The sequence below is a fragment of the Phalacrocorax aristotelis genome, chromosome 8, assembly GCF_949628215.1.
Source record: "Phalacrocorax aristotelis chromosome 8, bGulAri2.1, whole genome shotgun sequence".
NCBI classification, from domain to species: Eukaryota; Metazoa; Chordata; class Aves; order Suliformes; family Phalacrocoracidae; genus Phalacrocorax; species Phalacrocorax aristotelis.
The window spans coordinates 2,046,751-2,069,266 of NC_134283.1; the positions used below are offsets into that span (position 1 = coordinate 2,046,751).

The 22,516-nt window shown below is 46.1% G+C and overlaps 1 protein-coding gene across 1 annotated transcript in view; it reads left to right on the plus strand.

Annotated features, from left to right (window-relative positions):
- Positions 1–22,516, plus strand: part of GALNS (galactosamine (N-acetyl)-6-sulfatase) — a 46,801-nt gene that overhangs the window by 20,691 nt on the left and 3,594 nt on the right. The window contains exons 11-13 of the mRNA XM_075101163.1: positions 2,507–2,609; positions 11,071–11,192; positions 22,043–22,160. Of these exons, the coding sequence (XP_074957264.1) occupies positions 2,507–2,609; positions 11,071–11,192; positions 22,043–22,160 (343 nt within the window). The remainder of the gene's footprint in view (positions 1–2,506; positions 2,610–11,070; positions 11,193–22,042; positions 22,161–22,516) is intronic.

Genomic DNA, 22,516 nt, shown 5'->3' on the forward strand with positions numbered 1-22,516 from the left:
TACAGAAATATTTTATAAACTGAACTGACCCATCTTTGCCTGGTGAGGTGGGGTGGCACCAGGGCTTTTCGCTGTGTGCTGATTCCCTGGTGGGGCAAGCAGAGGTGGGATTTGGTGACGTGTGGCATGTTGCCATACAGTGGAGTCCGGGGACAGATGAAAATGTCAGGAGGTTAGTGGGGATCCCTGGAGCAACATATGGCAATAGGGGAGATAAAGGCCTGAAAACTATAGCCTGGGTAGGGGAGAATACATTATTTATTACTGGAAAAACATCCAAGAGTATGCTGGGTCTTTATAGCCCCAGCCTGGGAAAGGTTGGAGGTAAAGGCTGGGCTGCTGCAGATGAACTGGAAGCCCACCTCCTCTCAGGGTCCTGTTTCTGTGGATGCTTTAGCAAGAATAGATTTGGGTTAAAGGCCACAGATCTTTCTGGGCACCGAGGAGTGCTGTCAGCTGTTGGGTACAGGCACTAAGATCTGACAGCAAATGTCCTTGGCGCTCTTGTTGGAAGGATTGGAGGCTGAGAGAGGTCTTGTAGTTGTGATTTTGATGAGGAATTCGGCAGCCTGGGAAATCTGAATGCAAACGTATTCCTCTGTGAGACAGCGAGGAAACGCATGGAAAACGTGTTTGACTTCTTTACTGTGTTGGACATAAGGCTTTGTTCTGTAAAACTGCTTTTGTGGGCATTAATGCGAGAAGCACACGTACCGTATCACCTGAGAGCTCAGCGGCTGGCTTGAGCCACTGCATATTCCTCAAACACAGCCTATCCTGTCTTTACTTCTGAAAGTTGGTAAAGCTTCGTTGTTGTTTTAAAAGAGGATTCCATTGCAGCCATGCCCCTCGGAGCTGTTTGTGTTATGAACGCAGTCACTCGAGGTGCATCGTGGCTTTTTTTCCTTCTCTTTTTTCTTTTTTTCCCTTCTTCCCCTCCCCAGACCTGACCAGCCCAGGGTTTCCACAGCCCCCGTAAACTTTCCAGGAGATGTAGTTGTTGCGTTCTTTTAAGCTTAAAAAGGAAAAAGCAAATGAGGAAAAGAGAAATCAGTAATAGCAGGATTTTGAGGACAAGCTGTAATCCTCTTTCAAAGATGGAAAGTATTTTTTTTTTAAAAAAGGCAAAAACCTAACCCCCACGCCTTCAGTCAAAGGGGCACATAATACCTCGTGCGACAGTGAGTGTTTATGACAAGGAAAAAGGAGACTGGCGTACTTTGTGGCATATTGCTTTGGGATTTTGAGAATGGGACTGGTTTAGACCAGGTTCTGTGCTTGGGCAGACCTCTCAAGCAGCCTTTACTGCACCGGCCTTTCGGGTGCGTTAAGGGTGCGGGGGGGGCTCTGCTGGCAGCAGCGCTCCCCCTTTGTTCACGGGCAGTTCCCGGTGACAATGGAGAGGGGCTCATTGTTTGTGCAAGGAACCAGCATGGGAGGCTACAATTCTAAAACAGAAGAAATCAGAAGCCACTCCTGTCATTCATACGTGGATATTTTAATCTTATCTTGCATTGAGGGACTGATTTTTCAAGGTGGCATCACCGGAGTGAGTAGTTCTTGCCTAGTGGCATCTCTGAACGAAAGACAAAGATGTATGTACCCAACCCACAATAATAAACAGCCTCACGATCTGGTCCTGTCAGCAGCCTGGAACAACTGGAGGGAAGAGCTGACTAAGTCTGATGTCCTTGTGTGATGAGCTGCACCAACAAATCCAACTTCTCTCCTGCTGATAGTCTGTTTCAGTAAAATTCTGTACTGTTCCCTCAAAAAACAAGAGCATGTTATTGGGGAAACCGACAGGAACATTGCTGGGCTGGCCAGGGGAAGGGCAGCGCATGTACACGGTTGCAGACCAAACGCTCCGAGCGAGGAGCATTTTTCAAATGTATTTTTAATCAGGAAAACCTCCAGGAAAAAAAACCTGCAGTTTTCAGTGATATGTTTAGGTGAGACGTTGGGAAAGAGAATGGACAGGAGTTAAAAATAAAGCATGTCTGGCTGCCAGGTTTTTCCATATGGAGTCTTTCTGAGATGTTGTCCAGAACCGGCCAGCATCTGGTGTCCCCCCGGCCACCCGGACCACGTGCCACTAACGGCACATAGCTTGGTGCCGCTGTAAAGGGGCTGAGCATCACGTATTCTGTGAATCCCCGCGCACACACACGCGCCACTTCTGAGACATTTGGTGTTTAAATCGGCACGCTCTGTAGGAAATAACAGGGTCTGATAGTTCAAGGATTAACAATCACTGGCAGCCAAGCTGTATAATGTTTCATTCTTGCGCCCTGTGAGCTCTCAACTTGATGAACACTTTAAAAAATGTTAATTGAAAACCTTGCAGTGGAGACTATTAGGAGGCAGCCTGTTTCTGACTGATAGCCGAATCGGAAGTCAGGCGCCATTAAAGTGTTTGTCTCCCTTATCAGCAAGGCTGCTGCGGCGGTGGCTGCCTGGGCCCGTCGCGTTGGCGTTTCTCATGCAGCTTTGCTCTCCTTCTCAGGCCCATATTCTATTATCGTGGCAACGAGATGATGGCGGTGAGGGTCGGGCTTTACAAGGCTCACTACTGGACCTGGAGCAACTCCTGGGAGGAGTACAGCAAGGTAACAGGACACTGACCTGCACCTTGGTCTCGTTCATTCTCCTGGGGAAAAATTATCCTTTAAAGCAGAGTTTTAAACTGGGGAGTGTTGCTGTGCACTTGCAAGCCAGCCTTTTATTCACAGCCTCTTAAGAGCTACCAGATCTGCTGCAAAAGCTAAGGGGGCTGGTGTCACAGCACCCCTCTACTGAAGCCAGAGACAAGCAGAGGAAAATGAGCGAAATTCGAGTTGTTCTGAGAAGCGCTGCCTTGAATCGGCGCTTAATGCCCCTTAATATTAAGCTTCTTTCCCTGCTGAATTCTGAGGCTTCATGTGTACCCTTACAAAGTCTGGAGTCCGATGCCGAACTGATCGCGTATCTCACAATTTCTGGTACGAAAGACCTGGTGCCCTGAAATATTTAAATGCGGTAGGGATGGGTGTTTTGGTTTTTTTTCTTGTCTTGAAAGGGAAAAGGAAAGCTGTAGGAACCGCGCAGTGGAAAGAGCAGCAGTTGTTGCAAACAGTAGAGTACATGTGTTTAATCTATTATCGGCACTTTTGCGAGCCTGTATCACGCTATAAGATGTTTTACATTTTATTTGCCGGATAGGCACAGCTTTTGTAATTTCCTGGCTGATCTTCTCACAATTGGATGTTAAGCGCTATTATTTTTCTTCTTTTGTATCTTTCGTGCCTCAGACTTGGGTACTAAACTCTGGGGCATTTCTTGAATGGCAGGTTCACACATGTGCCTTGCTGATTATACCTTTAGACATGAACTAAACGCATTATGGCACAGCTCTCAGCGATTTTGACAGCAGGCTGGTATTGGGGAGGGGTTGTTTGTATGATTTATTTTTTAATGTCTTTTTGGTTTGTTTTTTTTTAACTTACGGAGGGTCCTCAGGCATCACAGGTGCAGAAATAAGTGCTGATGACATTTGTGGATATAAAAGTGCGTGGTTTCTTTCATTGGGATGTCCTGGGGGTAGAAGGAAACATCAGCTCCAAGGGGGAGTCATTTGCATTCAGGGCTGTAAATACGTGCGTTTGTCTTTTTAAGACTGTAATGCTCCAGGAGTCAAAGTTTCTGTTTTACATGGAGTTAAGAAGGAAAGTTGGCTCCAGAAATGCACCGCACGCTCTGTCTCGATGCTAATTCTACGCAGCTAAAATGAGATAATGTGTTTGTCTAGGTTAGAGTGTGAGTAAAACCCATATATCACACGTGGCAGGATTTTCCCTGTGTGAGAGGCACTGGGAGCTTCTACGTTCGCGGGTATGGGTATGCGAATGGGCTTCGAGGCGCGCTTTTCCCGTGCGCGTGGAAGATAGAGTCACACGTGAATAATTGCTCTCCACTGCGATATAAGCACATACACACACTGGCATACCTGGCTGGGAAATAAACAAACCTCCGCGTTGATCTAAACTTATTTGTACATGTCTGAGTATGTGCGTGGCCGTGATAATGGGGACCAGTTACTCATTTCAAAGGCTCTCCTACTGTGAGCAATGGCAGTTGTGCAATTAAGGAATATTTATTTCTTTCTAAGTCTTTGTTTAACTACTGTCTGATAAAAGTCAGCAATTATACTGTACATCAGAGAGATGATTAAAAATTCACTTGCTTTCCTGCAGCTTGTATCACATGTGGTTGATGTGGGTAAAATTGGAGCACATTAGTGGACAGACTAGCCATTAACAACATGCAGAGGAAGCCGAGGCTAAGATTTGTTCCAATTCTCCTCATGTCCTCGAGCCATTAATTACAAGCCTTGCAAGTTTAAAAATAGAAATAAATCAGAATGCGGAACAGTTCCACAGTTCTGAGTCGTGTTTTTGGAGTTTTGTAATCTCACCTTACAACACAGTTGCCTCTTTTCAGCGGCTGGTGTTCTCAGCTGTATGGATATTGGGCTACAGTTACGAGTTACGCTGCCAGAATCAAAAAGGCCGATTCGTCTGCGAATTTCATTTGAAAAATGTATTTAAGTACATGCGTGTATGTAGCATTAGGAGTTCCGACTGCTGGCAGGTTTGCTGTTTGATTCGCCATCCCAGTAGAACTTCAGCTAATGGGGCCTTGTTAAACATTGCGTGATCGTTAGCATGAGTCCTTGCCTTATCGTGAATCCAACGTGACGATCAATTAAACGTTCAAATATGAAACTCTTTATGTCTGAAGGTCCAAACTCAGGCCTGGAATAAACAAATGTCTCTGGTTGGCATGTCATCCATTTGAAAGAGGTCTGAAGTTGGCCACGTGTGTCAAAAACAGCTGTCTGCAAATTTTTAAGAGGTTTGTTTTATGGGTAGTTGAGTATCTCATTATTTTGACAGATACATGGCACATCTTAGCCCAACCTGCTTTCACTTTCAAAATTCCCTGGTAATTGACAGTGTGGGAAATCATTGGTACAGAAAACGTGCACTGTTTTTCATCCATACTTGGTGCATTTTTCTTTGACTTTTAGATGAGATTATACCGTTAAAGCAGCCAGAACCACATTTTCATGTGGATATTGGAAAACATGAAATTGGTGCATGTCCTGGGTCTGTTTAGGACTACCATGACTTCCAGGATTATCTAGAAAGAATGCGTGCAATTTTGGCCTCTATCTTGGAAAGCTATGTGTTTGAATGTGGTATAAGTTAGTTCAGTAATAAAATATGTATATACAAATAAAAACGTCCCAGAGAGAGGCAGCTTACAGAAAGCAAAGCCTAGGAAAGCATAACAGAGATAGGAAAGCTTCTCTCCATATGGCGCTTGGCATATTTACACTAGAAGGATCCCACGCGAGCAGTACACAGGTGTACAGTCCTCTTAGGCTCCCAGGACATGAACGTGCCCCTACCGGTCTGCATCCTCTGCCTTATGGCCTGTGATTAACATTTGTCATCCTTCACGACGACGAAGTGTGCTGTTCTGTTCTTCCTATTTTTTTTATTTATTTGTTTTTTAACCCCCAAGCAATTTTTTTCTAGTCCGACTCCTCTCATTAAATCTTGAGGTCTTTCTCGGCGCTGGAGGATACCTTAATGCTGTCTTTTCTGCTGGCTTAACTTGATTACGTGGGTAACTTGTATTCTTGACTGGTTAGTCTCTTGAAAACATGAAGGGAAGGCTCACTCAACAGAAGCAAGTGGGAGTGAGCTCTCCGTGGAGTGTTTTTCCTGTAGACTGCATCGGATGCTTATTTGGGTCTCTTTACCTGGCTTCCACCTCCTTTCAAATCAGTGGCTCGAGTTTAGATAGTTTGACATACCTGGCATTTGAGAGGTGATAAATGGGACAGAGATAGATGAAAAGACACTTTACTTGAAAAGTGTGTTTATATTTTTAAATAGTAAAGATTTTTAAGTAGTTTGGTAGAGGGGGAGAAATCTTCACCCTGCACAAGACCTGAGCCCCTGTCGCTCAAAGACTGGTGGATATCAGAGCATAAGCTCTTCCACCATCATTGACCACCTTTCTCCTTGTAGCAAAAATCAGCAGTGATAGAGACAGCCATGTCTTGTGTGTTGGAGCAGAAGTAAGAACGAAGGATACGCCTGGGAGCTCCCGCTCTTGTACGGCATAAGGCACGCAGGACTTTTACTGGACGTGTCCTGTAAAATGCTGTTCTTGTTGCTCTCGTCATCCATCCTTTTAGCCTGGAAGTCACGCCTGTTCATTACCAAATGCTCGCAAACTTGGCGTTTCTGTTTTCTTGCTGCCGGGGCCCGCAGCCGTGGTGCTGGGTGCACAGCTTCCCCTTCCGAAAATACGAACGCCCAGAGTCTGCATTGCTGTGGGTTATTTTCTTCTCTGGATTGAAGGGAGAGGTACAGTTCATCCTCTTTGTTTGGAAGGAGAGGTCTGAAAGGGGGCAAAATGGTTATACTCTATGGATCTGTCTGAGTAGCCAGCAGGTCCTTCAGGAATCGCCTAATTTAATGCGATGTAGAGGAGGCAGGAGTATGAGCTGGCAGGGAAAGGAAATTTCCTCTCTCCAGTCCAGCAGAGAATAGTCTTGTGCCCTCCAAGAGCAGTGATGCCAGAAGGGGAAAAAATAATTAAGAAAAAAATGTGGAAAACGCCCTTTGGTTCATTGGAGAATGGCCGATAACATCAACCTTTCTGCTGTCAGCTTAGTATCTTGTTAGTAGTCTTCAGTGGTTTTTCATGAGAGCTCCTGTGTCTTTAAATGATTGGTGTAGGTGCCTGCCAGAAGACCCTGTTGTTTTAATGTAAAATGCCAAAGGGGTTATTCCTGCTGCAGTCTGTCTGATTGCCCTTCTCCTCAACGTGGAGGGATCGATAAAGCCTTTTCTGCAAGGGGGATGTGAAGTCAAGTAGAACCTCACAAATAATGACATTTGATTGTGGTCCTCTGAGCATATGAGCTGGCCATTGATCGCTTCTGCTTGAGAGCCGCTGGAGGCTTGCTGATCTGCCCATCTTCTGGGGTCTCTTCCAGACAGTTAACACATTAGAAGCAATTTTTGTTCAACAGGGTTGGAGCTTGGCAGTCACACTTTCAGGTGTCCAGTCATTCGGAGCCCAAGTTTGGGAGGCTTTTGCTGGGAATTGCCAGGAGAGTGAGAACGGCCACGTGCTGTGACAAACAGTAACAACCAACATTCCTGGCTTTAATTAACCACTGTTCTTTTCTCCTTCCAATATTAATACAGTTTTGCTCCTCTGAGTCTTGTGTGGCCGAACAAGGAGACATGACCAGGAGACAGACCCCAGATTTGCTGCGCAGCAATCAAAATCTGCAGCCGCCTGTCAAGTCGGAGGGATCTGGGGTAGCGCCAGGGTGACGAATTGCCAGAGGGCTTACGTTAACACAAGTGGTGATTCCATCACTTGGCGGAAAGCCCGAACTGGCAACCGGCTGTATTTGTCTCGTGTCTATATTGACATAGCATCTGTGGTCCATTTGCTCTGGAAATTAAAGCATAAGCTGTGCAACCAATAGCCGCTAGGTCTTACGAACGGAAAAACAAGCCAGGTTACACGATTGCTGGGGAGAGAGGCAGAAATACGTGCTCGCTGAAAGGTTTACCTGATCTGCAGGAAATGTTTTGGTTTTTTTAAAAAAATAAAAAGGGATTGCTGGAATTCCTCCCACAGCAGACAGGTGTGCGCAGTGGTGCAAAACGCTGTGCCCGTGCAAGAGACGGGGTGCAGGAGCACAGCTATTTCTGTTTGCCATCTGATGCTCTTGTATGGGCTCCCTTAGAAGGCACGGACGTGCTCTAGATAGGATCTTCTCGTTTGGCTTTCATGCTTTTGTAATTGAGGAGAAAAGATCCAAGAATTTGCTTAAAGACAGGGAGTGACCTTTCTACTTTGTTTGATCAGTGTTACCTGTAAACATGCAAATCACCTTGGGTAGTGTGCAGAGTAAAACGTGCTTTAACTGGCTATTGATCCCCTGCGTGTTGTTATTAACAGTCTGCCAAATAAATAGCTGGAAGGAAATGACAGCAGATGAACTGGTAGGTGATTTGGGTTTTGTTACCCCGGTGGGTAGCGCAGGCATAGCTACCTCTTGGCTCTTCTCTGACGTAATGTAGCTTTATTTTGGGGTGGAGTTGCCGTGCTCTTGGCACTGCCAGAGAGCTGAAGCTGGTTCTTTGTCAGCGTAAGTGGGGAGAGCTCCTCTGCAGCCCTGGAATGAGGCCGCTTTTGCTCCGACTGAGAACCTGGCACATTTGCATTTATAGTTAAAGCTTGCAGTGTTTTGGGGGTCTGTGGGGCATCTTTTGTTTAATGAAGAAGCAAGAAATGATCCAAAATGGTGACATGATTTAAAATTACCACCTAGAAGAGAGTTCCCTTCCTCACCAGGCCTGTTGTCCTGCAGCCTACTTGGGGTAGCAGAGCTGCAGGGCAGCTCCTTCTTCCCACCAGACAGACACAAGGAGTTTTGGCATGTCCCTCCACCCCAGCTCCCAGTACCACACATGACCAAATTCACACGCTCTCCAAGCAACCAGAGGCATTGTCCAGGTGCCCCAGAGGGGGGATTGTCTCATCTTTAAATACTTCTCAAATCTCAAGCAGATTTAATTTGTACTGGTTTTACTCCAGAAAATAAAAGGAATCCAGACTTGGAGATCCCAGACTTTTGGTTCACTGGTATAGCTGATTTTTCTCTTTCCATCCTGACAACTGAAAATGCTTTGACTTACAAACAAATGAGATTACATGGAGTTGTGGGTGATAAGTTAAGCGACAGAAATCTAGGCTCCTCTGCCTGTATCTGCAGTGTATTACTTACTGTGATGCTGGCCAATGCCTTTATCAGGGGTGCGAGGATGTAATTTTACCTCTTCTTTTTTGCTCATTTGTTGATGAGCAGGTAGAAAATATTTTAAGCTCTCTGTAGGTTGAATATTGGCAGTCACACAGTACATAAAAATAATAATACCCAATTTTATTTGTGGAGGTAAAGTTGAAAGGCCTTAGAAATTTAAAGGATGGTTTCAGCCACATTTTAAGAGAGTTATTTATTGAAGTCGTAAAATGGTATGCTTGATTTTTTTTTTTTGCTTAGTTTATTTTTTCCCCAATAGACTACTTTTGAAGAAGGCATTGAGTGCTTAGATTAGAAAGACAGATAGCTTTTGGCTGGTGGCATCAGGCAAGTTGTCACAGCACATTCTTTCCTAGGAGTCTTGGGGACGTAGCCTGGGCTGTGTTCTTGAGACTCAGCTACAAGGGTTTTCTAAGAAACAAAAGATAAAATGTAAACAGAGCAATGTATAAACAAATACCCAAGAGACTAAAATCTTCTTTCAAACTAAAGCATTTGCAGCCAAAAAGCATTGTACCAATTAGCAGGCTCTTAATTGAATTGCTTGTTTGATTTGCATCCAAATTATAATTTGGCTGTTATGTAGACTTTGATACCTTTTCATTAACTGTTCCTTCTGAGAGAGAGAAAAAAAAAAAATCTATTTTTCACTGTAGGTTTCGGAGGCCTGTGGCATCACAAGGTGGAAAGGTCAATCATTTTTGTATCCATTTAAAGTCCATTATTGGTAGGCCACTACAACCTATCAAGCAACTCTCTTATTTTTTCCAGTCAGTGATTCAGGAATCTATAGCTCTGTGCAGATAAATGGGATTTCATGGGCTTCTAAACTTCTTGCTTTATTGAAAAGCAGAATATTAACTGCTCCACTGACCAGCTGCCCATTTAAAAACACAGGATATTTTTAGAAAATTGGTTGCCAATCAAATCCTACCAACATCTGTAGAGAGCCTTTTCAGTTTGTTTGTTTTATAAGCAAATGCTACAGCTGCTTTCCCACCTCCATTGAAATATTCCCATTTACCTTCTCTCCATGTCTCTGTCCATGTCTCGGGGCATTTTGAGGTATTGTAAGGAGCGCAGCATGTAAGCTGGAATTGTAAATCCGAGCTTTAACAAGTCCATTTGGTGCTAGTCCTTGCAGGTCTGTGGGGCCCCCTGCTTTATTTGCTGTTCAGTGAAATTAGCGCTTTGCCTTTTTTCCTGTTCCCAGGGCTTAAATGGGTTCTGTTAGCCCTCACCTGCAGGCCAAGCTCTAGGTGATTAGGGAGCTCGACACCTGGCTAATAACCGGCTGGGCTTTGGGAGACGCAGCCTGGCAAGGCGTGCAAGGGCAGGCGCAGAGAGCTGGCCCCTCCAGACTTGGGAGCAGGCAGCTCGCTCTGTCCCTCGGCGGCCAGCGAGCGCTTTAATCCATTGCAAAGGGAGAGTCCTAGTACTCGTGCCCTCCATACGCGCTGCTGCTGCTGGGGAAATCCCAACTTCCGAGCCCCTAGACTTGAGTGTTAGCGGTAGGAATGACTCCAGACTTAATACAGTTCTTCCAGCCCCACTCTCGTTCCCAGGTGAGTGCCTCAGGCGAGACGCTATAAATCAGATCAACAAACGCACCCATTTCTTTAAAATTAACCAGATTTGCTTCGTTCTTCAGTGAAACAGATCCTTCAGGTGTGGTGTCAGGTACTGGCAGCGGGTGCCCGTTGCCTCTCAGGGTGATGCCCCTTGGTTCAGCGGGGTGTTTCCCCTGGGACTGTTGCTTTTCGATTGGATATGCCAAGTGATCCGATCTTCTCTGTGTGTTTCAAAGCCGTAGAAATCAAAGAGAGAAGAAACTTTCCACATGCAGAATTCTTATGATTAAATGGTTTCACCTCTGTCTTTTGTTTTGCTGTTTCATTTTAATGAATATTTTATAGAGATTATTTTTTTATAAGGCAAAAATGTAAGGCCTGCTCCAGCTTTTATGTCAGTGCAATGCCAACATTGTCACCTTAATTTACCCCATCAGATCAGAATCCATTTTGCAGACTGAAGTGGACTCTCATTTAAAATAATTCTGGGTTTTGTGGGTATATTACAACAAGATGCCGAAGAAAGTGGCGTCAGCTAAAATTTTGCTCCCTCCTCTGCTTCACCCTTGATGGCTTCTCTCCTGTTTACTGCAGGGCATTGATTTCTGTCCTGGGCAGAATGTCTCTGGAGTGACAACACATACACAAGAGGAGCACACTACCCTGCCGCTGCTTTTCCACCTGGGGAGGGACCCTGGAGAGAAGTACCCATTAAGGTGAGCCGTTTAACGAAGATGTGAAAACCCTCAGCGTTGCCGGCGTATGCTTTCTATAATTCATTTGCCTTGGTAAGCACTGCTTGCAATCTGCTTGAAAACTGTTCCACAAAGCCATTACTGATGCAAGTAGTAAAGAGAAAGGAGCAAGCCTTGGTTTTCAAACGGTCAAGCCAGATGGATGTGCACATGTCCGTGGCTCGGCTCTGGTGGTTCTTGATCTGTGTCCTGCCGCCCCGATGGAGGAGGTGAAACACGCGCCTTTGGACAGGGCAGCGCTAGAGTGCGGTGCAGTTGTGGAATGAAGCAGGGGTGCTGGTGAGCGGATATTGGAGCCGTGATTCTCTCTGTGTTTTGGGGCTAGGGAAGAAATGTCTAGTGATCTTTGCGTGCTCTGTGGTGGTTTGCCTCTGTTTGTTGGAATCTGTGGAAGGCAAACGTGGTAACCTTCCAACCTCCCAGCCCCTGCTAAAGGAGCTTCTTCAGAGGGTCTTTAGCAAGCGGACTTTCTGCCCAATCCTGTTCCCTCCTTGGACTCTTCCGGCTGTCTGAATCCATTTTCCTATAAGCCTACTATTGAAATATTTATCTCCCGCACACACCGTGCCCTGAGAGATTTCTGTAAGGATTTCTGTACTCATCAGCCAGCACAGCTCACATATAAACCTGCCACCTCCAAAACAGCTCCCAAGGTGTCCCCACCTTCCTCCCTCCTTGCTTCTACTGACTGAGTTTTACCCTGCAGCAAAACTAGCTGCAAACGGGGCCATGCAGCCTCGTCCCTCACCAGTGGCTCCGACTCGGAGAATGAGGAAATAAATAAAGAGGAAACTAGTGCTAGTGTGAGTGCCTGCACAGAGATGGTTTTGTGCAGCAGCTTTAACAGAGGGATGTGTTCTGAGCTGACAGGACTGCAATTACTCAACTGTTTTAAATAATTGAGTGGATACGCTCACTCCATTACTTTTGAAAGAATTGAGCCTATGCTGTCCACTAAGTGTGTTCACTAGAGAGAGAAGGGGAGGAAAAATATTTTCACTTCTCTCTCACTTAACAGATAAGCACCCTAGAGATGCTTTACGTAGTGTATGAAGCTCTTCAGAAGCCCAGCACGTTAGCTCTCGCTTTCTGTTGCATTTCAGCTCTAATGAATAAAGCAAATCTGCAGCTCTTGTATTTTTAAATTCAGCTCAGTGAAACTACGCTACTGGGTTGGAATTCCAGATGAGACTATGCCCTGTTTAGTTTAACAACTATTTTATTTTAGGAAGATGAGTGGATAGAAATGACCTCTCTTTCCACAAATCAAACAACTGGGTAGTATTACATGAGCTGCAGCGTGCCTACTGCGTGTGTTTCCTCTGAATTTGAGGGAGAGGAGCTCTCCCCTAAGAGGTGTTCGCAGGACACCTGCTTCTCTGTTATTTAGACGTTCCTTACCACCACCATGGATCGAGCACTGAAATAAATTCCAGTGCTACATCTGCAATCGTTTCTCATACGGTTCCATTGATTTTTTGGATGCTCACAAGCTGTTGCTTTGCTTGAATTTTATGGCAAGATTATGACATGATTATGGAAGGCTGTGATGTTTAATATGCAGACCCTAATAGAAAGCCTCTTCTTAGTAAATGAATCTTCCTTTCTGCAGCATGTTCTGTTGCTATTGTCTCCTCTCTGGTCACAGTGGAAAACTCATGGGAAGCGGGTCTCCTATATCCAATGTGGTAATTAAATTATCCTCATTTGTGGAGCTGTTACTGTTGTGTATTTTTATTTAGCTTAATTATCCCCCTTGGCAGACAGCCTGTTGGGAGTCCCGACACTAATGTTTCTCAGAAGGGAATCCAGCATCCTCCTCCAAGCGTGCATCTGTCTGTCCGTACGTGCAGGGTGCGCTCGTATCGCTTGTGCTCCAGCCCGAGGAGTGTGTGTGTGTGTGTGTTTTCACAGTCCGTGTTGGCCACGCTCCTCTGTTCATCATCCTGCAGCCCTGGAGGAGCAGGGTCTATCATATAGCTCTTTTACCAGCTTGGCTCTTCTGGTGTGTCGTTATGTTGCCAAAGCATTTAGAAAACTTTGTGTTGCACCCGTTTTATTGGTACCTTTCCCTCTTTGATGTCATTTACTTTACCACTTTGCTTTGTTAAATCTGTACCAGATTTTATTAGTATTTCTGCTGCTGTGAAGGAGGCTGTGAAGGCGCAGCGTGGCACACCGATGCCCTGGTCTCTCTGCCTGCTTTTGTTCATTCTTTGTTTAATTTACTCCTTATTTTAGTGCAGCCTTTTCTTCTCCCTAAAACTGTTTTAATTATCTGTCATATCTCTTGGTTTGCATTAGTTTAGAGCAGGGTCACATGCAAAACCACCAGTAAGAGGTTTCATTGCTGTGCATGAAGGCCAGGCATCACGTGCGCTTGCAGAAGGATTTACTGCTTATATATCCAAGCTCCCTCTAGGATCCTAGGGGATCTCAGAGCCGGGGCATCCTAGAAATCAATCAGTTCCGTCAACTGCGGCAACACTCTTGACTCGCAGGGTGCTTATGTTCAGGCAGTCTCATCTGAAATGGCTTTGGGTCGTGATGTTGTGCACACAAGGTGCCGCGTGACGCTAAGAGACTTTTTCAAGGCTACGATTTCAGCTCATCTTGGAACACGGGGATTAGCCTTTTCAGTCTTCGTTGGAGAACTGGCTGCTGAAGGCGTCACTGAAGATGCAAATCCTTCGAGATCTAGAGGTGGCATGTAAAGTTTTCGGTTCCCTGGGTTTTGTGGTGAAGCAGGACAAGTCCTTCCTCTTCCTGACACAGTTCACTGGATTTCCTGGAGCCTGCTTGGAAGCAATATCAGCAAAAGCTTATCTCCCGCAGGAGCACTTTTCATGCAGTGGAAAAACTGGTCAGGCAATTACAGGCAGGTCCTGTCTTCGTGTTGAGGATACGTCTGGCAGTTCTGAGCCATATGGCACCCTGCGCTTCCGTTCTCCTTCATGTAAGGCTGTGCATGAGTCCCTCCACATGTCTGACTCTAGGAACAGACCCTCCCAACAGGGTTGTGACTGTTCCTTCCTGCCATTGCCCCTCGGTTTTTGGCTGGAATGCCTCCTGCACCCCAGTGTCCGCCAAGAGACACAGTTGTGTTTGCCTCCTTCACCTTGAAAGGTAACTGTTGACGTTTCTCGGTCTGGACTGGAACTTCACCCCAGCAATCCAAGAGCCTCACAGACTTTGCATTTTGTTAGCTGGGATTCACAGCAGCGCCAAATGCGTGTTACGAGGTCTCACGCTGCCTGAGCTTGCCCAGGTGATGCCGTATTTACATCATCACATCAGGGGACTGGATGGAGCAAGATCCATGTCCTGTAGTTGACCTTCAGGACTGACACGCTCAGCACTAGGACCAGATATACATTCACTACCAAGCTCTTATCCCCTTCTCTCTTGGAAAGAGGAGGACTCTCCTGAGAACTGCAGGACTACGGGGTCCTAGCGTGGAGAGAAGCTTGGCACCATAGGACAAGCTCGATATTTATATGGCTGCAGGATGAGGTAGGGCATGAACAGGCCTGCAGGTACTGACGGGGCAAAATTGGCTTCTAGAGAGGTCCTTGTAATAAGAGCGCCGGCAATACCAGGGTATATGTGGGCAATATATTTCAAAGAAGTGTGATTACTGGTAAATAATCTTTCTTTAGGTAGCCAAAACTGGTAACGTAACTGCGTTATACAAGAGTTACCTTGTTATCTGTAGTGAGAAGTGAACCGTTTGTGTCTTTTGTCGTCCAAGAGATTCATTAGATCTGCGTAGGCTGTGGGACAGAAGATAGGTCTTTTTTTATAGCTCTCAACTTGAAAATATAAATAAGATTGTGTGCTAGGCAGCACACAAAGCAGAAGCATTTCTCTGAGTCTAAGCAGTATTTTGTTTTCTCTCTAGACGCAATTACTAGAGGTTTTTGCTTCGTATAAAAACATTCAAACTGTGGGGTGCCTTTGTCACCAAATTTATCAGAATGCAGAACTACAAGATCTGATAGGTCTTTTTCTTTACCGAATTCTCTTACATTTGGGGTATTGTGTGTCCGCTAAGTACCGCACAGGGACCTTGCTTCTCCATTCAAACCATATGCGGCAAATGCAGTAAAATTATCTGTTGGTAACATCTTCACAACCAGTTGTCGGTTTTACTGCCCAAGTCACAGCTCACTGTTCATACACACCTTTACTAAAATAGTTCATTGCCAGTCAGGAAGGACACAAGTAATAATACATAGCAAAAACTGGCACAGCCTAAAATACAGGCAACAAAACACCCGGTGCAGACTGAAGAGGAGAGGGTGTTTTGAGTCAGATGCCAAAGATGCTAAAAGAATTTATAACAGAAATCTCTGAAATCCTGTCACTTTGAGCCAGAGGTGCGAAGCCTTAGTAACAGGTGAGTACAGCTCATGCATTGTCGATACTCCAGGTTAGTAGCACTCCGCTTTGAGCGATTAGCCTCTGTTCAAAACTGAGGTTACTAAAACGTGAACGTCAAAATACCTGTGTTTTACTTAGGGTAATAGCTTTTACTGTTATGGAAAAAATGGAAGTCAGAAGGCTTGGTTGATGAACATAATGATTTTAGAACACATTAATTAACAAGAGAGCTCACAAGTGCCTATTTTGAGCAGATGGAAAATCCAGGAAATCATCAGAGAGGTAATTGCACTGGTTATGGAGCCAGAAAAGACAGGAAGAAGCTCCTGAAGGGAAGCTAGAGGGGAAAGGATCTGATAGAAGATTTGCCAGTCTCACCTTACTGATCAGGGCAGAAACCTTGCTGTGGGGAGAAGAGAGAAGGTATAAAACGGGGAGAAAAAATGTGTATGACAAAGAGCAGGAATCTTGCCCAGGGGAGATGCCAGCTCCTCATCTTGAAAAAGAGGGAAATGGCACTAGCTGCATTGCAGGGGTGAATTAGCTGCTGCCACAGGAGAGGGGGGCCTTAAGGAAAAGTAAAGCTATGGAAACTGTGGAGAACTGTGGATAAAGAGCCTCAGTGACGCCAGTAAAAACATCCAGCATCAACCACGCAGGGGCTGGGCGCAGAGAGGTTGTCGGAAGTATGCAAGCCAGGCGTGAGAGCCGGCACGCAGCCAGCGCTGGAGGAGAGAGGGCTGAAGGAAAATACGCCTGTGGGGGAGAGTTTCTAGCCTAATATCAGAGGCAAACTCCATCGATAGCTGCTCTTTGCCCGGTCTGGGATCGGCGCTGTGCGTTGCCGCACGCAGTCAGATCTACCTGTAACTTCTGCTTAATCGCAGCAGACCAACAGCCTGCAGGAATTTTGATGGGTAACTGTCTAGGCTAGAGTGCTGCTCTACAAAATGGAATATTGAAGTAAAAAGCCGTATGAACCAGTCTCAAAAACGCAAGATGCAGTTTGAAATGGACATCTTCAGAGACAGGCTCAGGCAGCGCTACAGCCTCAGAGAGCAGCCTGAAGGACACGTTGCTTAAATTATGATTCAGAAATACCACTGAAGCAGCTAGCGGGAGGATCAGATGGAGAGTCGTTATCTTCTGTCGCCTGTTCACGTGGAGACTAAGGCTTTTACGTAGCTGCTCTGCCTTTATCCCCTCTGCCCTTTGAACGCTGTGGTCGCTCGCAATGAAATCCAGCAAAAAGGCAGGATTCTGGAAGCCGGGGAGTTACAACTTCCATGACGTTGGGTGGCCAGGTAGAGGGTCAGCATGATCGCGTCTGGCTGCAAGGAAAGCTATGGACACTTAGAGAATCCACGCAGGTTGAGAGGCATCATCAGTACGCCCGGTATTTGTGTGGCTAACTGGCCTCATGCCCCACGGATCCTGCTGGACCAGGGCGGTGAATTGGGGTGTGAGCAGCCCGGCGTTCTTCTGTTTGATTCCTTCTTTTGTTTTTCTCCGGCCCTGTGGATCTTTCCAGTCATTGCAAATCGCTGTGCTTCAGCAACGGATCCCCAGACCTGTTGTCTGCCTCATGTATGTGCACACTTTAAATTGCAAATAAGCTCGGTAATAGAAGAGAGGAACTGAGGAAGGCTGAATAATAGGACAAGATCAAGACTTGGATACTGAGCAGCCTCAAGCACTGTTAATAGATAAATTACCTGAATCTGGGTGTATTTCACAAGTAAAAATAATGTTTTTAATTAAAATAATTCCAGTGGAGAAGGAAGTAGAAGATATAAAACATTAGCCAAGTTTTATGCTCTTCCCATAACTTCATGTGCATCTGGTAAAACACGCTATAAATCTGAAAGCTGCTATTAAGAGCCCACTGCCAGGTTTCCGTGAAGTGCACTATATAATACCCATTTTGTTACATTTCTCTCGATAATAACATGGTCCTGTTGCTCCCAGGATAGACACGCTGTGCTGCGCCCGTATATGAATCATCAGGATGAGGTATGAAACATCAAGATCTAGATTTTAAAGAATGCTCTTTAATTTCCTCCAGTTCTGATCTATTTGAGGGTGTATTTATGATGGTGGAGAATCACCCTCTCCACCTCCTTAAGCTCAGGATGCAGCAGGCCTGAAGGTGAAAGACACTGACGACTGCAAGATTAAACCTGAGCCCAAACGCAGAAGGCAGCGTGTGAGACAAACTCTCCTTCTTCCAAACCTGAATTTCAGCGTAGGGCACGGTGGGGTTAATAGCCAAGCAGGTTACACTGGAGCTGTTTGCAGAGGGAGGAGATGGGAACAGATTGCCAAGGCACAATTACACTAAATGAAGGAAGCACAGGCCACACCTGTGCCTGGGACCCAGCACTCGCAATCCAGCCCTGATTGGGTCTCCAGAGACTTCCCGGAGGTAAAGTGTCAATTAGTGTAATGACCCTGGACTTTGTCCACTCCGTTCCCTCATTCTGAGCATGGAATAATTTCATGTACACTGGGGGATCTCTTTTAGCAAACTCCTCACCACACCACCTGCTCACCCTCTCATTCTTCTAGTGCTATTCCCAGCTCTCCTTCTGCAGGATTGCTGAACTAGAATACAAAATGCAGCATGCCCCGGAGGCAGCGAGGTCTGGATCTTCGTGCAGGCAATAATGCCCAAACACCTGTATAGATAATACCATTTTCTTGGAACACAGAATGAAGCCAACCCTGCCCTCGCAGCCCCGTCCTGCGTACACGTTCAGGGAAACGATGGGACTCCACGTAAGAGTAAGAGAGGTTCCCAGCTCCAATAACAGCTCGGACTGATTACCATGAAGGAATTATCCCCATCTTACACACAGATTAAAGGCACTCTTATAGATTTTTTTGTCTCAAAATGCCCTTCTTATGTAGGGCTGGAGACAATTTTAACCCCTGTATGCAGTCAGTAAATACTTCACAAATCGCTGCATGGATATTGGATCTTGGTGTGTACTGTGGAGCTAAACAGGTCCGTCTGAGCAAAACCTGAGCTTAGCAGAGAGAGGAATGGGGGTCTCCGTGGGGCCAAGACAGGAAAACCAACCCCCACCACCAGCACGGCTTTGTCTCTGCTCCAGTTTCACGTGAATGCCGGCCCCGGGGCTGGTGCCATCCTGCAGGCACTGCAGTCCCCGGCCGTGCACGGAGACCTGATACACGTCTGGATGAGGAAGACGGTTCATGTGTTCAACGGAGGCATCTGAAGACGATCTGCGATGATCTTCCGGTATTGAATGACACCTTACAGCACTCGGGTTCGTCACTGTCGTGTACTTCAACACGAGGAAGACAGCTGCAATCAGATATGTTTTAAACTAGCGTCAACAGGTTTAGCCAGCTTAAGAGCTCGTTAAGCCCTACTGAGACAAGGTTTATAGGTTAGCAGTGCGACTTGGAGCATAATCTGTACGCGTTCTTTAGCTCTAGCCAGCTTTGTACTTAGGTGAGAAGTGCGAGTCTTTTATATGTGCCAAGCTGTTTCTCTCGTGCTTTGGGGAAGTCATTCAGCCTATGGTAAATGCTGAAATAATCTAAAAGTGTAGAAGCTGCAGAGGAGAGCAGTTCAAAAGCACCAGGAGCTGAGGTTAGGCCAAGATTTCCTGTCACTGCTGAGCTAGCTGAAAAAGCCAGGAGTGTCCTGAACATGGGAATTAAAGCAAGACAATGATTTAAATGATTCGAGCCTACTTTGTTATACTGCGGCATCCACATGTCTTAGGTTGCTAATGAGCAACGATGCCGTGGGTAAATGCAGTAGTTAAGATTATAACAAAAAGACGTTTTTTCATTGCAACAGGACTGGCATATTTGGAGCAAAAAGCAGCAGTCGTGACAACATGTTGTTTATCTTTCATCCAGACCACAGCTGTGTTTTGCACTGGTCTGTCCAGATTATAGCTAATTTGGAAGCCTATGTATGAAAAGGCATTTCGATGGACAAAATTGGGCAATCTCTTTAGCACTTAAATATTTGCAAAGATGCTGTGGAGCTTAATTAGTTAGCAGCAACATTTATCTTACGGGTCCACTTCCAAAAGAAGATCTTAAATGCTAGAGAGATGACACAAGTATGTGACAGAAATAAACACATTAGACAGTTACAAGAGCAGCAGGAGGAGGCAGTGAATGATTTGATATCTAGAGTATCTGTTAGACCATAACAATTGATTAAAATATGTATGAATTCATATTAATCCTTCATACGAGGATCTTAATGAAGTGTGATTAGCTCGGCTTTGGAAGAGCTTTCAAATCCTGGCACAATAGGTGCATTAGAAACTAAACCACTGAAACGCACGTGTCTCCCTAAACCGTGTTTCGCCTCCGATTCCATCGCTAGAATTTTTAGGCTTTAAAACGTCTCTGGCTCCCCCACTTCATCTGGACTCCAGCTCAGATGCCCGAGATGCTGTGTGCATCCCTGGTACTCGCCTGCGTTTTTAGGCAGACTCCCTTAGTGTGTTTGCCTCTGCAGCGCTTTCTCTCCACCTGCGGGCTCTCCCATGTCCGCTGTCCTCCGTGTGTCAACACAGGTTAGCTTTAAACCCTCTCTGCCTCTTTTAAAAAATCTGGTTTGTTTTTTTTCAAGCATGCTGCCGGGCTGGCAATCCTGCATGCTTGAGATGCGACCAGAAGGCTTCCAGATAAAAGTCTTGCCAAACTGAAAGGCCATTGTGCCACCGGGATGCAACACTCAGAGCCAAGTGATTGCTGCCTCGAGTGTCTTCATCTGGGCGTGAGTCAGAGACGGTCTTTGGCAGCTCCCAAGCTGTCCCGCTGTTCTCGGCAGAGTCTCTGGGGCAGCGCAGCAGTAAGCAGCTGGCCGCTGTGAGAGCTGAGGTGGGACGCGTGGGGAGGGGAGCAAGCAAATTGGGGAGCTTTGCAAGAATAGCGTGAATTTCAGGGTGGGCCGCACAGATCACACAGCCGGCCCCGGCGATAGCCTCTCCACCAGGATACAGCCAGCTGGGTGTGAGAGCAACAGATTAGTTTGCTCGAGCTTGTCATTTCAAATTCCCTTCCGGTTCTCTATCAGCAAAGCTCAGGCCCATCCCCACAATCAGCTTCTCTCTGGATGGTTGCCGAGATGTGATATTTATAGGGTTTACTGGAAACTGTTGGCACATTACTGGGCTTCGAAAAGTGATTGTTTTTTCAAAGAAGGAAATTAGCTGGAGTGTGGGGCTGGTGGCCAGCTTGGACTGTAAGCAAAGGGAGCCTGAGGTCAGGACCAAGCTGCATTGTTTCTTTTATCTTCAGAAGCAATTTGCTGCTCTCTGTTTTTTAAGTGACTCTTAACGTGGTGGACAAAATGAGATCATTGGGTAGTAATCCTCCATTTTAGAAATACTTGAAGCATTAGTGAAGTACATCCTGAACCACTTAAACAAGTACCTACTGGAGTAATCGGGTGGATAAAAATCTGGTAATTCATAACCCTGTATGAGGGCTTGGAGCATGACAGATGGGTCCCAGCTTGGAATAATAAAGCTATAATGGAAGAATGTAGATGGGGCAGAACCCCAGGGTGGATGTTGCGAAATGGAGGAGGTATTCTTGTCTTGGACAAGTCACTTCTATTCTTCTTCTCCATCTTCCTGTTTGCATAATATTAGTTCATCTTGGTGATTGTGAAGTTTCACTAGCCAACGGTTGTATTTGAAACCCTTAGCTTGAGAACACCCTTGAAAAACCAAGTATTGACATTACCCTGGTTTCCCTGCAATAAATGCCCCTGCGTGACGCACGTGTTCAGAAAAGCACTCGGAAGAGCGGAGAACGAATGCGCAGAGAGCTGGGTGACCTCTTGGGTGACACACTGGAAGGATTGCCTAGGCAAACTTGTCTGTGTACTAACATGTCTGGCAAGGTGTTTGTCCTGTGTCTAGTAAGTTTCCCTTGATAATCGTTTAAGGCACAGCTCAAGGACAACCCCAGAAGCACCCTTCTTTGTACATGCTGCCTTTGCCAACAAGATCCCCCTCGGGAATCAACGTGAGCTTGCAGCGTATCTGCCCGACTACGAAGCGACACGTTTGGAGCCACTGGGACTAGCGGTTTTGAAAGCTAAAGCCCCATGCTGACATGATCTGCCAGGAGCCATGTGCTGCTTTGCCGGAGAGAGCAAGCCATCTGCCATCCTCGCTGCCCTAAGCCGAGCATCTCAGACCTGCAGCCTCCAGGCCCAGCCAGGCTGGACTCTGTCAGCCCAGATGTTTCATTCCCCAACAGACCTGTGGGCAATTAGTGTCAACTGCATGTCTACCTACTCCTCTCCTTTGCTGTGGCCCAGGAAGAGCTTTCAGACCTAGCTTAGCGATGAGGATGCTGCAATGAAGCTGTGAATGAAGCCCCGCTAATAACATCTGTATTTTTTTTTCACGTTCTAGTTTTGCCGGCGATGAATACCAAAGGGCTATGGAGCGAATATCTGTCGTCGTCCAGCAGCACAAAGCGACCATGGTGCCAGGGGAGCCACAGCTTAACGTGTGCGACAAGGCCGTCATGGTGAGTGGTTAAAGCATAAATACACTTGAGAATCCTTAGCTTAAAATATATTTTGTAAAGGCTTTAAAATGTCACCTAATGCGGGGAAGGGACGGAGAAGAGAGACACGCTCGACCGTTTGAAGGGTTGCCTGGCTGTTCCGCAGAGGAGAGGGCTGTTTGTTACCCGCGGAATGCAGCAGCATAGGAAGGCTCGTACAAAGTGAGCGGGGTTAACGTGCTGTGATAAACTCTGTGGCTTCCTTCCTCAGAGATACGGCAGTATCTACAGCTGTAGATCCTCCTTCCCCTTTCTAATCCCCTTCTGCAAATCTCAAAAGTCCTCTGTGTTTTGAGTGGTGGGACTGGGACGGTGGC